This window comes from Grus americana, chromosome 1, assembly GCF_028858705.1.
Source record: "Grus americana isolate bGruAme1 chromosome 1, bGruAme1.mat, whole genome shotgun sequence".
Lineage (NCBI taxonomy): Eukaryota > Metazoa > Chordata > Aves > Gruiformes > Gruidae > Grus > Grus americana.
In genome coordinates this window covers 82,487,271-82,501,035 of record NC_072852.1, presented here as the reverse complement: position 1 = coordinate 82,501,035, position 13,765 = coordinate 82,487,271, and the positions used below count along the sequence as shown (strand labels likewise).

Sequence of the window (13,765 nt, the reverse complement as noted above, 5' to 3'; positions counted from 1 at the left end):
TTCAGTGCAGATTTGTTTATGGATTTTGGTGGCAGGATGGTGCTGGGGCTAAAAATTTAACTAAATAGTGAGAAGTTGAGGCCTACCTGAAATGTAAGAAATCACAGTAAACCAGGGTATAAGCACTTGTTCTTAGAAGCATAAGCTGATCTTTAAATGTTCCTAAACATACAAAAACCTGACAACAGGAAATAAAGGCTGTACCTGTGACAGCGAGAAGTTAACCTTTGATCCAACTAGTTAAACAGTATAGAAGTCCTGTCAGTCACAAGAACAGCGGCCTTGAAGTTTCCTATCTCAAGAAGAACATACAGAATTTAACACAGAAACCACCCTGGGAGACTCTAATGAACAATATGACTGCTTGTTTTTGAGAGCAGAAGTTGAAAGAGTAAAGAATTCTTGACTTTTAGAATGTTTAACAAGATGACTTCTGACTTAGGATGGCAGTATCTATGCTACTTGTATCATGAGGAGGCAGGCCATAGATGAAGCTGATACGGGTATGGGATGCCTCAGATTGCCTGCATAAGACGACCTTATGCGGGCACATACTGAACGGTAGTGTTCTGTATCCCAGTTGAGACACTGGTGATCCTAATGACTTATGTATCACATAAATTCATGACAGCCAGAGACAAGCTATCTGTACTTAATATTCACTGAGAAAGGAGAGTTATATGGAAAAAATAATGAAAATACTGAATATATATATTCAGTAAATATTCAATTACTTGTATTTGAGATGAAAACCTAAGTAGCAAGGAAAAGTTGTTTATTTTAACTGGAGAAGTGCATGAGTTTATTAGGACTAAAAGCAACTTTTTTTTAATCCAGCTAAAATTATTGATATAAATAGGCTGTAATAAGCTATACTAGATACAATGTAAATGGGAATTAAAAGCAGAATGTTACAGAGACAGAAAGCTGGAGATATGAAGATAACTAATTCTTCAAATATATTAAATGCAAGAAGACTACACATTGCTTTCTTTGGTGTATTGATTCTTATACTTGATCTTGCATTGACTGAACTGAACGCAAACACTTTAACACAGAAAACAGTATTTTACAGTTGAAGGCATGTCCTCAAATAGACACGTTCTGCATAAAAGCAGGACTGCATGTAAACTGGACTTAAAACCAGAGGGTTCTAAAAAAGAACAAAGTCCCTGGTACGTATTTTGACTTTATCTACAGTGGCTAAATATCTCAGTGTTTTCTATAAGTGTGCAAAATGGTGCATGCAATACCACATCAGCTATCAGATTTAAGAGCAGCAGGAAAGTGCCACTTTGTTGCATATGCCTAGTCATGATTATTTTGTACAGGGCATGTACCAATACATAATAAAAATCTCTGTGAAAAGTCACTGTTCTACTTTGAGCAGGAGGCAGATTAAAAAAAAAAAAAGGTCATTTCAGATGGCTTACTGGGACACTAGTTCAGAAGAGAGGTGACCTTTGTGAAACAGATTGTTCAGCTTGATACCTCTTAAGGTGGGGGAAATCATCACAGTGGCTTCTGAAAACTTCGCTTAACTCAAGTGGATTTTCTAATGTGGTCGAGGACTCTTTAACAGTATTGTGAGACTGAGTTAGATTTAGGTACAATGAAATATTTGCCTATCTAAAAACCAGTAGACTTGCACGATCAAATAGATAAACTGCTCTAAATGGAAATTACACTATGGAGATCAACACCATCAAGATATCAAGAGTATATTCAAATGGAAAACTCTCCTCAACTATACTGTGCTTTGCACTTAGCACCTTCCTTCTCAGGAACTCAAAGCTCTTAGTATGCTAATACTAGTGAATTTAGCCTCACAACATCCAGTGAGGTAGGTAAGTTTACCCCCATTTCACAGATGGGAAAGCCGAGGCAGAATTCTGAAGTGACTTGCCCAAGGTCCTGCAACTTGTCAGTGGCAAAACCAGGAATACATTTTCAGAAATCCAGATTCCAGACCTCTGTCTGATTAAAGTCCCTCCCCTACTACCAACAAAGCAAGCAATACATGCAACTTTTTTTCCTCCTACTGCTGCCGTAGTCCTGGTGACACAGAGGAAGTGAATGATTTTTCCTGATTGAATTCCTGCTTTCTTTGGCAAAAAGCACCTGGTTCTGTCAAAGTGCTGTATTATGCTCTTCACAGAGGTGTTCTGAGGCACAATAGAAAAAAGATGGTTTCCCCATGGCAGGGAGACTGTACAGGTCCAAACAGAGTAGAGTCTTATTTCTTGCAGAAGACCTGCTGCTTGGCATTCTTCACACGCTGTTCCTCCTTCAGGTTCTTCTGCCGCGCATGTTTGCTGGAGATGAATTCCACGTGTTCTGAGGGGAACCAGCCTCTCTCTCGGTCTGAAAGTTTCACTCCTTCCATCCATCCTGTGGTGTGGGGAAAAGCACAAGATGAGGCAAAATAGTCAAAACGTTTTCTTCATTCTTCCCCAAAAAACCCCTCCAGCAAGGCCCTAAGATCAACGAAAAAGATCCCCCTTCAGCTTCCAAATAACGTGTCTTAATGAAGAGCCTCTTCATCCTCTCAATGCAATGATCAGGAATGAGAGGCTCCTTCTGAAGCCTGATTGTGTTGTTAAAGCTTTATACTATTAGAGTGACGTTCTACCTGTAATTTAACATAGCCATTGTTCATTCTGCTCACCATCATTGCTGTTCTGCATAACCATGATGATATCTGCTTTCTCCAAAGCCAGTTCATCATTTTCTCGAGCCTTGTAAGTCTTTATACATTGAACCTGTGGTGCATCTAAAGAGGACAAAAGATCATAATGGTATACTAGAAAGCAACAGTAAACTTGTATGCATCAGCCCCAGAGGAGACAGGGATAAGGGACTGCCCAAACACTAAAGGGCACAGAACTGGAAGGCAGACTACAGGTCTTCTACCTAATGTGAGGAATAAATATAGGTAAAGTAACTGGCAGAACTTGGCACTGAGGGCAAGCCCATGAATATCTTCTTTATTTACAAAAAAGCAAGTATTCTGCCTTGGAGTCTTTTCTGGGATGTTCCACCTCACAGTGACTCCAGCTTCTCTGAGCCAGACCACCCCCATTGCTGTAGTAGCAGAGCAGTCTCACCAGGGCATTCCAGAAGGTCCAGTTCTCCTCGCGGAGGAGCCAAAGCAGAGATCCACCTCAGCTTCTCACTGCTGGAAAACATCACCAGATAGGTGTCAGGATTCAATGTGAGGGACAGCAGTCTGAATGTGGGAATGGGTGTGTATGTGTGTACAGGTTGGTTCGCATGAGGGGTCAGGGAGGGAAAGCAGAGGGGAAGCAGAGACAGTGGAAATGGAGAAAAGGGATGGGAAAAGGTAAAACCTCCCATTTTTGGAAGCTGATGGAATGACATAATGTGGTAGTATGAGCAGCTCTGATGAGAGAGGAGCAAAGTGATTCCTTAAGGGCTTGTTACGATAAGAGGATGTTTTTCAAGTCCTCTGCTCAGCAGCTGCATTTGATATTTCAGCATTTGGGTAGCTGAAGGACAACCATCAGGATCTTAGGAGGTGTCTGGCTATGATAACGGGATATACGGAGGGTAACCTTGAGCTCTTACTGTGTCTCTGTACGAAACAAAAACTCCACTCTCTTTCCCTGGTAATTCTGAAGCAGAAAGAGACGGAAAACATTTTTGTTTGTTCCATGCAGTTTCATCTCACACTTCTCCCCACGCACATCTGAGAAAGCAGCATGATCAAACACAACAAAACGTCCACCCCTGCAGGTAAAGAGGAAGCACAAAACAAGATGTGAGTTTTAAGGTGATGAGGGTTATGAAGTGACTCTATGTAGTTTTCTGATGTCAGGAAAGCAAAAAGCTTTTAATGAGCCTTCATCTGCTTCAGGCACCCTAAGCTTTGCTCTTGCTAGAAGTCTTAGAAGGCCAGAGAAGAGAGAGGGGGCTTAATGAAAGTGGTAGAAATGCTAAGCTATGTCCTGTCAGAATTCTATTTGATAGCTTACAGCTTAACAAAACCACCACCCCAAAAATCCCAACACAACCAACCAACTTAGTTTCTTGACAAACCAGTGATTTGGACATTCACTAATCTTCCTACTGTCCTTTAGGAAGAAATTATTTACCAACTAAAGCTAGAATAAATGGTTATTATTGAAGTATTTCACATTATAGAGCTGGAGAGGCAGAATAGAAGTGTTGCACTAGGGACCAGAAGATACCTTGTTATATTATCATATGTTGTAATCAAGAGTTGGGAATATCAGATTCCACACACTTGCATGATACTCACATAATGTAGGGCCAGGAGAGTGACTTGACAAATGCTGCCACTTGCTGGCAGGCAGAGGGAAAGGACTCTCTCACCAAAGCACAGACCCAGAAAGAGACAGGTATTTTAGAAGGGGCAGCAAGAATTGTGTTGAAGCACTCACTCCTTCGGCCGAGACAGGAGCAGACAGTCATTGAAAAGATGTAGGTAGATGGGACGGGTGGTGACTTTCCATTTTGGACTTGGGGTGTTGAAGTCCAGTGCTGTCAACTCACCACACTTCACAAGTCGCCTTGACTGTGAGATGAGTGGGAATATCTGCAAGACAGAAATGAACATTTATGTCAAGTGTGTACAAGGAAATCAGTATCCATGACTTTTGGATTTGCATTTTTATCTTTCTTTATGGGAAGTGTGCTTTCATCTCTCCAACGGGACAGGAGTAAGTCATGGTAGGCACCTTCAGCTGAAGGCTGACACGAATGATTGGGCAAGGGAAGCACTAATGAAAAGCTGACCTGTGTATGATATTCTGGTTCAAAGGTTCTCTGTATATTGGAGAGGAGAACAAAAAGTAAGCACAAGTGACTTTGTGAGGAAAGAGAGAAAAGACATCAGGCTAGAACAAGGCCTAGGGAATGGACAAGCTCACCTTGCACTCAAATTCAATCTTCTGGCTGAGGTAGATCAGCTCTTCAGTGCTCTTCATGCGTTGGACGTTTTCATTGCAATCCTTGATGAGCTGCAGAGGAAGACAGATGATCAGTGAGGTGGGAGCAGAACTGCCTGGTGGCATCATTACTGCTCCCAGGAGCCCCTCAAGAGTCAGTGTAAGTGACAATTCCTTAGGCATCCTCCTGCAGAAGAAGTATTTTTCCAGGCAAGCATACTAAACTTCTCCATACCTACAATGATCATCCTTTCTTAAGGAAGGTATTCTTTAGATAAAGTCTCCGTGATAAATATTTTTTTAACTTTGGGATACTGGGGGGGATACTAGAGACATCTCTTTCAGGTGGCACAGGTTGAATTGCTGATCATTTGGAAGCAGCTCTTACTAGATGCTCCACTGTAAACACAGGAGGCTGATTAGATAAACATCAGCCCTGATTTGTCACAGCCCAGAGCTTGTTGCCAGTACCTGTGAGGACAGGCCACAATGGAAAACAGAGGTACTTCAGCCTGTAGAAGCTGCCTACATAGCTGCCTGAGGTGATACAGGGCAGCTGCATAAGAGTTTTAAGGAGGTATGTATCATGTTGAACTGGTCTTTAGGTTTGTGGTAGAGAATAGGGGAGAGATTGTAAGGAAGGGAGTGACACTCCAAGAAGGTCAAATCATCACTAGACAGAACCGGAGCTAGCTAGTAAAAAGTCTACCTTATGCTGCTGTACAAATTTAGGTAACAAGTTGTCCCAGAAGACTTTAAATCTTGCCTCTGTAATAAATAAGATAGAGGAGGGGATGCAATAGAATAATGTCTTGCCATGCTTTTTTTTTTTTTTAAACAAGATTTTCTTGTGGGGGCTAGAGTGGGACTTGATCACTAATTAGAAACAAAGGTAAGGAACACAAAGGGGGAATGGTGGTTAGGAGACTGGAAAGAGCAAATCCTGAAAAAAGTAGTTTGATATCATTGGTGCTGGTTCAGTCGCATCCCAGTTGGCTCCCACTTTAGTGCTTTCTGCTCACAGCTACCACTGCACATGCAGGAGGGTCACATGAACACACTAATTTGTTACTGGTGAGGAATAATGACAACAGTGAGGATCAATGAAAAGGACCGGGCCATTTACGTGTCCTTCAGCTGTGTGATGGAGCATGGCTGTGGAGGATCACAGAATATCCCTAAAAGTTATCCAAGAGTGTTGTCCAAACATTTATTGAACACTGTCGGGCTTAGGGCCATGACCACTTTCCTGGGGAGCTCGTTCCAGGGCTTGACCACCCTCTCAGTGAAGAGCTTTTTCCTAATATCCAATCTGAACTTCCTCTGATGCAGCTTTAAACCATTCTGTTGCATTCTATCACCGGACACCGAAGAGAAGAGCACTACCCTCTCCGCTCCCCCACATGAGGAAGTTGTAGACAGCAATGAAGTCACCCCTCAGTCTCTTTTTCTCAAGATGAACAAACCTCGTATCCTTAGTCACTCCTCATAAATCACGCCCTCTAGTCCTTTCACCATCTTTGTTGCCCTCCTTTGGACACATTCTGCTATTTTTACATCCTTCTTATATCGTGGAGCCCAAAACCGCACATAGTACTTGAGGTGAGGCCACACCAATGCTGAGCATAGTGGAACAATCTCTTCTTTCAACTGATTAACTATGCTGTGCTTAATGCACCCCAGGATACAGTTGTCCCTTTTGGCTGTCAGGACACACTGTTGACTCATATTGAGGGTACCGTCAACCAAAACCCCCAGATCCCTTTCTGCAGGGCTGCAGGATGCGTTGACAGCCTTACCTTTTCAAGTGCATCATAGGCTTGTGTTGCTTGCACTTCCTCCTCAGACCCTGGACGAGTTCTCTTCAGGATATTCTGCATGAGAGAAGATGTTTTTCATAATACAAAGAGGGAAAGCTGAACATATGTATCTGGGAGGGATAGGAGAAACAAGGAGACACCAAGATGCCAACCTCAAAGGAAACTAAAGCAGTGGTAGGCGATGAGATGTGGAAATAATAAGGCCAGAAATTTGAGATGCAGAGTGTCACTGATAAGCTGTATTGAACAGGGCATCCCTGAAAATCTAAATCATATTAACTGTCATGTACAAGTTACATGGCATAAGAAGCAATCACTAATCCAAGCACAAACGGCTTTACATATGGAATTGTTCTTTGCCCAATACTCCTTTTCTCCCGTTCAAAAAAGGCTCAAATAATCAAAAAGAAGAATTTCACAGAAAGAGCTCAAAATTAATTCATTAGGGACTCCCTGGTTCCCTGTCTGGAAGTCTCTTATTAGTCAACATTGCAGGCAGAGAGATGGGACAGGCTGCCTTTCAGAGGGCAGCCAAGGAACCCCTGTTTCATTTTCCTAGCAGGAAGCCCAAAAAGTTCAAAATGTAAATCAATATGTTCTGCGAAGACTCCATAAATTATTTATTGGAGTACAATTGAAGTAATGTTGCAACAAAGTCCTAAGCAGTATACACACTGCATTGCTCACAGAGACTATCATATCCAATTCATGGTGCAGGCATCTGCACGATGACAAACAGGTTTGTTTTCGCAAAGGCACATTCACAATATACGCAACAGAGTGGCTTTACAGCCAAGCTTATCAACAGATGCAGCATGAAGGGCTGTATGCAGTCCTTCCACCCAGTGCTTGGAGCTAGCTCATATTTATATGACTTTCAGCCTTGAAGAAGGGTCAACTTGAGAGAAACTGCAGGAAAGCAGAGAATCAGCACAGTTACCTGTAGGAGGAGTTTGAGTCGCGTGATGCGCTGGAAAGGGAGGATGAGGAAGGATTTAAGTGAGAGGCGCTGGCATACTGGATCACTTTCCAGTCTCTCCAGGACTTGCTGGAACCCTGCATTTCCATTTCTGTGGGAGCGGTAAAGAAAGAAGACATCTAGGCATCAGAGCAAATAGTCTTCCTAGTATCAGATTTCAGTGAGTGTTGGAGTACTCCAGGTCCAACAGTCAGGGTTTGTCCCTGGGGCAGGAAATGTCAAGAAACTGCGCCACTGCTTAGGAAGAGCTAGTATGGGTTTCTAACAGCTACAGGACAGCAGTACAACTGCTATTACATCTTTCCTCTTTCTGCTACTGCCCTCTGGAATAAAAGCCAGAAGTAACAACTACATTTCAATTCCCCCCTATCAGTAGGGCACCTTTCACACAGTGGTGGTTTGTATTCTTTCTTTACACTGAATGGTCCAGCTGCAGAGGCTGTCTTCAGGGTCTGGAAACAGCTGCCTCCCCTCTCTTGCTGCTCCCAAGAGGAGCTGCGTTCCACTCTAATGTCTCTCTTACCCTCTTAGACACACCCACTGCCATCCAGTTTTCCATGTTGGACAGTAGAGATAAAAGGCTAATGGTATGAGAGCAGCACCAGCCACCAGAGTAGCCAATCCCATATCCTTGAAGAGACAGGGAAGAAGGTTGTAGGCCCAGTAGACATTGCCATAGACAATATCCTGGAGGTCCCTTCTGTGTGGAACTGAGCCTTCCCTGAAGGGAATCAATGGTGAGACTAGATCTCTCCCAGCCAGCAGCACCCAGAGACAGTGCCTGAATAGCCTGTTGGGAACAGTGTCTTCTCCTGGAATCACTGCAGCTTCACTGGGATTGGGTTGTTACGAAGGGAAGCGTTGCAGAAGTGGCAAGGACACTTTGCTCAGAATTGGGCCCGTGCCTGAGCAATGCTTGTTTGTGCCACCAGGTACAGAAGAGGAGGGCAAGAGATGTTCCACTCCACCACCCAGAGCAAAAAGAGACAGACAGAGGCCCTAGGATTTTCAATCCATTTTAAAGCCTCCTGGATAGCTAGTTTAAGCTTACTGACAGCAGCCATATTTTTCTTAATTACAGAATCACAGAATGGTTGAGGTTGGAAGTTTCACTTGAAATTATCACTTTATGGTTCTTAGTAATCTGAAAACCACAGACTGAAAACCATTATGCAGGACAGTCATTTTTGCTCTCTTCAGCAGAGAGTAGATGGAGAGAATAGCCTGCAATAGAACCAGATATTCATTATTCCTTCCCTTTCCAGGGAATAATGCTATGGGAGAGAAGCCTGCAGCAGCTCTGTCCTGCTGTCCCAAATGCCATTGAATTGAAGAAAGTTCCTGCCTGTTCTTCTGGGGATGTAGCGTGAGCACTGGCCAATGGCCTGTACCTGCTGCATTCCCCATCTTTTGAAAGAGTGAATATTCAAGGTACAGCAAAGAAGTAAGGGGGAGGGGGGAAGGGTGCAACAAATGAAAAAACTTACAGTAACCGCTGAAAGGTTTGCTCCTGATACGTCTGGTTTGTTACATATGGTAGATACACCCTGCGGAACTCGGGGGCATGTTTCAGAGCCACATCGCACACGTGGAAGGTAAATATGTCCTCCTCAAATTTCTCCTCCAAGTCAAAGAGGAAACTGCAGCACATGGTTACAGTGCCATAAAAAGGAGAGGGAGATATCAGTGTCATTTAGTAAAGCAGGAATGTCCTTCATCCTCTAAAATCCTGACCACCCACATATAAGCACAAGACAGCTCTTTACTTCCAGATAGAGCCTAATGCCTGTGCAATGACAATTTAGGGCTAGACATGAGCAAGGAAGAAGCAGAGGCAAAAGACCTCTGTTCTTGAGAGGACATACTTCTAAGGGCATGGTCAGGGAACAACTGAAAATTAAGGCATCACCACTATAATCCCACTAGTAGTAATGGAAAAGGTAGCAGCAAACCTTACTAGCTGAGCGATATATGTAGCCAAGCCTTGCAGGAGAAAAGCAGAACAAAATCCTACAGTATACAGGATTCCTTGCATGTGGGGTCATGTCTACATTTTATGACTTATGCTCAATTGAGTCACATTAGGTTCTGTCAAGTCATGGCTGCAACTTACTTTTTTTTTCCCCTTCTTTTTTCGGTCAGGGCTCATGCAGCTGCTTCTTTTGTCTTGTATTTGGCAGGAGCTGCATTTGGTTTGGGGTGAGGTCTAGGTAGTCAAGTTCAGTTGTAGTTGAAGCCAACAGGGCATGGCTACAGTAGCATTTTGAACATTTTGATCTGCAATGAGCTCTGTGCACAATTGCACCATAGTATCTGGGACTTAACACCAAGATTTACATTGCCCTGTCACCTAAAAAGATGGATGTTCCTTTCAGGGCAGTGTTGGTATGCAATCATAAAGTGCTCTGTGTGTGTGTGTATCTACCTTGAAGGTCAGTGAACACGCAGAACTGGAGTGAGAGATGTTATTGATGGAAACGATGGGCTGTGTCTGCGCTTCTTGGCGGGTGTTAGTCCTGGAAGTAAAGGGCCATATCTCACCTGGCGCTGACATCGCGTACATCATGAAGGCGGGAGAAAAGCCACTGACGCTCTTGATTGGTGAGCATTGCCTGAAGCTCTGATGATCGCTGGAAGTGATCCACTGCCACATTTAAACTGCGCAGGTATGAAGCCTCAGACATTATCAACTCAAACTTGGCCTTGAGAGATAAAAGAAGGGAGCACAGCATCAGTAGACTAGGCAAGTCTGTGAGGAGTCTTACAAAGAGGAGACAGGGCAAAGCAAGAAAACTTCCCAGTACATGATGTAAGTAGCATGTAATTACTGAAGGAATGAAGCATGCCATTTCTAAAGACAGACAGACTTGGTACGACTTAAAAGGAAAATAGCTACCTACTCTCATTTTACTTTTTATTACCCCTCAACTCTACTTTCACTAGGTTTCCTTTTTTACATGCTCCCATAAGTTTTCCAGCATCCACGTCACCCATGTTTTTCTCCTTCATCATGTTTCCCATGCTGTTGTTTTTGCCTCTTTCTCTGGGTCCTCCCAGGGTCCTTCACTTTTCAGTTCCTCTCATTTTCCTCACCCAGTTTCTCTATGTATGATTTTGCTGAACCCATACATCTTACTGTTTCCTCTCAGCCCTGCAGCTCACAGAGGTCAATGTAGTAAACTCACACTACCACAGGAACTGCAATTCACCATGGTTTTATTAGCATCTCTCATAAGCTTATGTGTGGGAGAATGCTGGAAGTCTTCTAGTTTAATATTCTCTTTTGCATTGAACATACTCAAAATTCCTTGTTTCATCTTGTTCCAATTCCCCCATGTCTGTTTTGATGAAGTTACCGACAGGTTCCAGAGTCTGTCCTTCAGTGCTCTTTTTCTCTACAGTTCTGAACTTCAGCACTGTACTACTTCGCAAGCACTGGTACCACATCCCCGTGGGTAGAGGTGATACCTGCTTTCAACCACCTGCATTCCCACATCAGACATTTTTGCTCTCCACTTTAAACACCCTTCTGGGGACTGCTTTCTTGACTACAGACCACCCATCTACCTTGTTTCATCTGTCCATTACCTCTTGCAGCTTCTGCTCATCGCGGGACATATTGAGTAGCATTCTGCTGCCCCGTATCATGGGGATGTCCTGCCAGAGGGATGCGTTGGATGAGACAGACAGACGTTGCAAATATGAGTCCTGAGGAGATAGCACTTTCCTCCGTAGCCTTGGGGAGCTTGGGAAACTTGACTCTATATCCTCTGCGAAGGAATCCACTCTCTTCTGGCTTTGAATGGCCTTGTTCAGAAGCACATCACTGTACTCCTGATACAGCAATCTTGCTGTGAAGAGAGGCAAATACATTTATACTTTCTACAGCACCCACTTGCCCTCTGCTTCAATCTGGAGAAAACTGTTACTGTCTCATTTTAGGATAACTGAATACATTAGACTACATGCATTAGACCACTGAATACATCAGACCACCGAATACATCAGACCACCATACTGCTATAAGCAAAGTGCACCAGCTGCCTGAGGGTACTTGCAGGACTCTAGTTTCACTGCCTCCACTGAACACCACTCTCTAACGCTCCCTCCTTGCTACCATCTGGCAGCAGCCCCTCTCCTTTGTGCTCACTGCAGAGGTGGGAGATGATGGGGGAGAGGGGTCTGCCACAGCACTTCTGGCAGAAGGTACTTACAGGAGTTGATCAGTTTGGAGTGCCGGCGTTTGAAGTTCTCCATTGCGTCTGCAGGTTTCTTCTCTCTGTCAGGGAATATGGATTTGGAAACAAAGAGCAAATGAAGAGCACAGCGCCAGAGGTGGCTTATCCAAATCTTAGTAACAGATCTGTCACAGAAAGGACCTCTCTTTTGAACATGCTCAAACTCCACAGGCGTTACTTAACGAAGAACAAAATTTGACTTGATGGAAATACTATCCCTGAAGGGATAGAAATACTTCTGTTGCAATGGGGTCGTCTCCCAGAGGGCATACACTGAAACACAGACCTAAGTAATTTTATTATAGTTTTCTTCTCCTTATCATCAGCTTTGGTCCCTCAGGAACAATGGAGAGTGTCAGCTGTCTGTGCTATGCAGGGATGGGGGCAAATTCTAAGGGGCCTTTGAGAGACTTACCGCAATATAACTGTTTCTGAACTGACTGGTGGTTCCCTGTGTGTCTTGTGAGCTTCTTCCTCCGAAGTAACAGGAGAGATTTCTGCACATGAGACAAGCATACAGTGAACACTTTACTTCCATTTTTGAAGTCAAGCTACCATCCAAATGATACACAGATACCACTTACCTATACCCCACCTAAGTAGTGGTCTTGGGTTGGAGAACAGGTGCCCTCCTGACCTTTATTTCTGGGTCAGAAACATTCTGGTTTTAATAATCCTTGACATTACTTACACTTTACACCTGTTACTTAGCCATGTTTGCTTTTCATAGAAAGAAAACGGCTGACACTGGCAGCGAAGACAGTAATTCTAAGAGCTTCCCTCTCCAGTTGCCCAAGCAAAGACACTGCCTGTGGGCCCTATTTGGCGCTGCCTTTCCCCTTTCAGTACCTTGGGCTAGGCATCGGAGGATTGATGGACCCAAAATCACTAGTCATGTCTGAAAGTCTTAGACTTTCTTTTGTGGACACTGAGCCCCACAAACTCTCAGTGACTTCTGGAGCAGAAGTGCTGGACATCAAACAAAGTCACTCCTGTGAAGTTTTAGAAGGGATGCAGTCTGAGAATGAATGCTGTCATCCAATTCTCATATTTATGTGCTATGTCAGCATTCACAAACTGCTGCTTGAGTCATCTTCTGTTTATGTAAAATGGGGACAGCGTGGATTTTTCTTTTATTTTGTGAGGGATTTAATTAAATAAGGTGTGAGGAAATTCTATACAAAATTCACTGGAAGCAGGAGGAGGAAGAAAGCCCAAAGACTGAGTTGCAAGTATGGGTCAGGGGAAAGACAATACCGTTGAATATTTTAAAATTTGGAACCAAGAATTTACAGGTCAAACACATGAACAAATTTTGACTGAAGTGCTGCCAAACCTTTTATACCCCTTCATGCTCCCCTCCTTTTCCTCTGTGCCAAAAATCCAGTATGTTGCGGAGCTTGGAAAATAAACTAAGAGCTGAGAAGAAGCAAGTGTGTTTAAAGATCATGTAAGGGATAATACAGAACAGACATGCATCTTGACAGTAAGTACTGTCTGACTGAGCTGCATTACAGAAGATGCATGTTTTCCATTTGTGACATCAGTGATTTGGCTTCTATGCAAGTTGGGACCTTGGATTTGACAAATTTGCATTCTTATCTGTAATCTCAAATCCTACGTTCTCAGGAAGATCATCTCTTTCAGAAGGTCAAATTGGAACCTAAAGGTGTCAGTTGCAAAATAAAGGGAGGTAGCAAATAAACAAGGAACTAAAACATGCTGTAACAGATACGGGCTACTGAGGGTGTGTGCATGCGTTTTCTATACTGTTTGGAAATGGGCCGCTGCAAGCGC

General features: G+C 43.4%; 1 protein-coding gene across 1 annotated transcript in view; it reads right to left on the bottom strand.

The window, feature by feature from the left end:
- Positions 1 to 801: 801 nt before the first annotated feature.
- The window catches only part of ARHGEF5 (Rho guanine nucleotide exchange factor 5), a 48,231-nt gene continuing 35,267 nt past the window's right edge, over positions 802 to 13,765 (bottom strand). The window contains exons 5-17 of the mRNA XM_054817235.1: positions 12,384 to 12,465; positions 11,945 to 12,009; positions 11,319 to 11,581; positions 10,272 to 10,432; positions 9,218 to 9,370; positions 7,692 to 7,821; positions 6,731 to 6,805; positions 4,914 to 5,003; positions 4,425 to 4,579; positions 3,589 to 3,750; positions 3,108 to 3,178; positions 2,669 to 2,773; positions 802 to 2,391 (exon numbers count right to left, since the gene is read on the bottom strand). Of these exons, the coding sequence (XP_054673210.1) occupies positions 2,237 to 2,391; positions 2,669 to 2,773; positions 3,108 to 3,178; positions 3,589 to 3,750; positions 4,425 to 4,579; positions 4,914 to 5,003; positions 6,731 to 6,805; positions 7,692 to 7,821; positions 9,218 to 9,370; positions 10,272 to 10,432; positions 11,319 to 11,581; positions 11,945 to 12,009; positions 12,384 to 12,465 (1,667 nt within the window). The 3' untranslated portion in view covers positions 802 to 2,236. The remainder of the gene's footprint in view (positions 2,392 to 2,668; positions 2,774 to 3,107; positions 3,179 to 3,588; positions 3,751 to 4,424; positions 4,580 to 4,913; positions 5,004 to 6,730; positions 6,806 to 7,691; positions 7,822 to 9,217; positions 9,371 to 10,271; positions 10,433 to 11,318; positions 11,582 to 11,944; positions 12,010 to 12,383; positions 12,466 to 13,765) is intronic.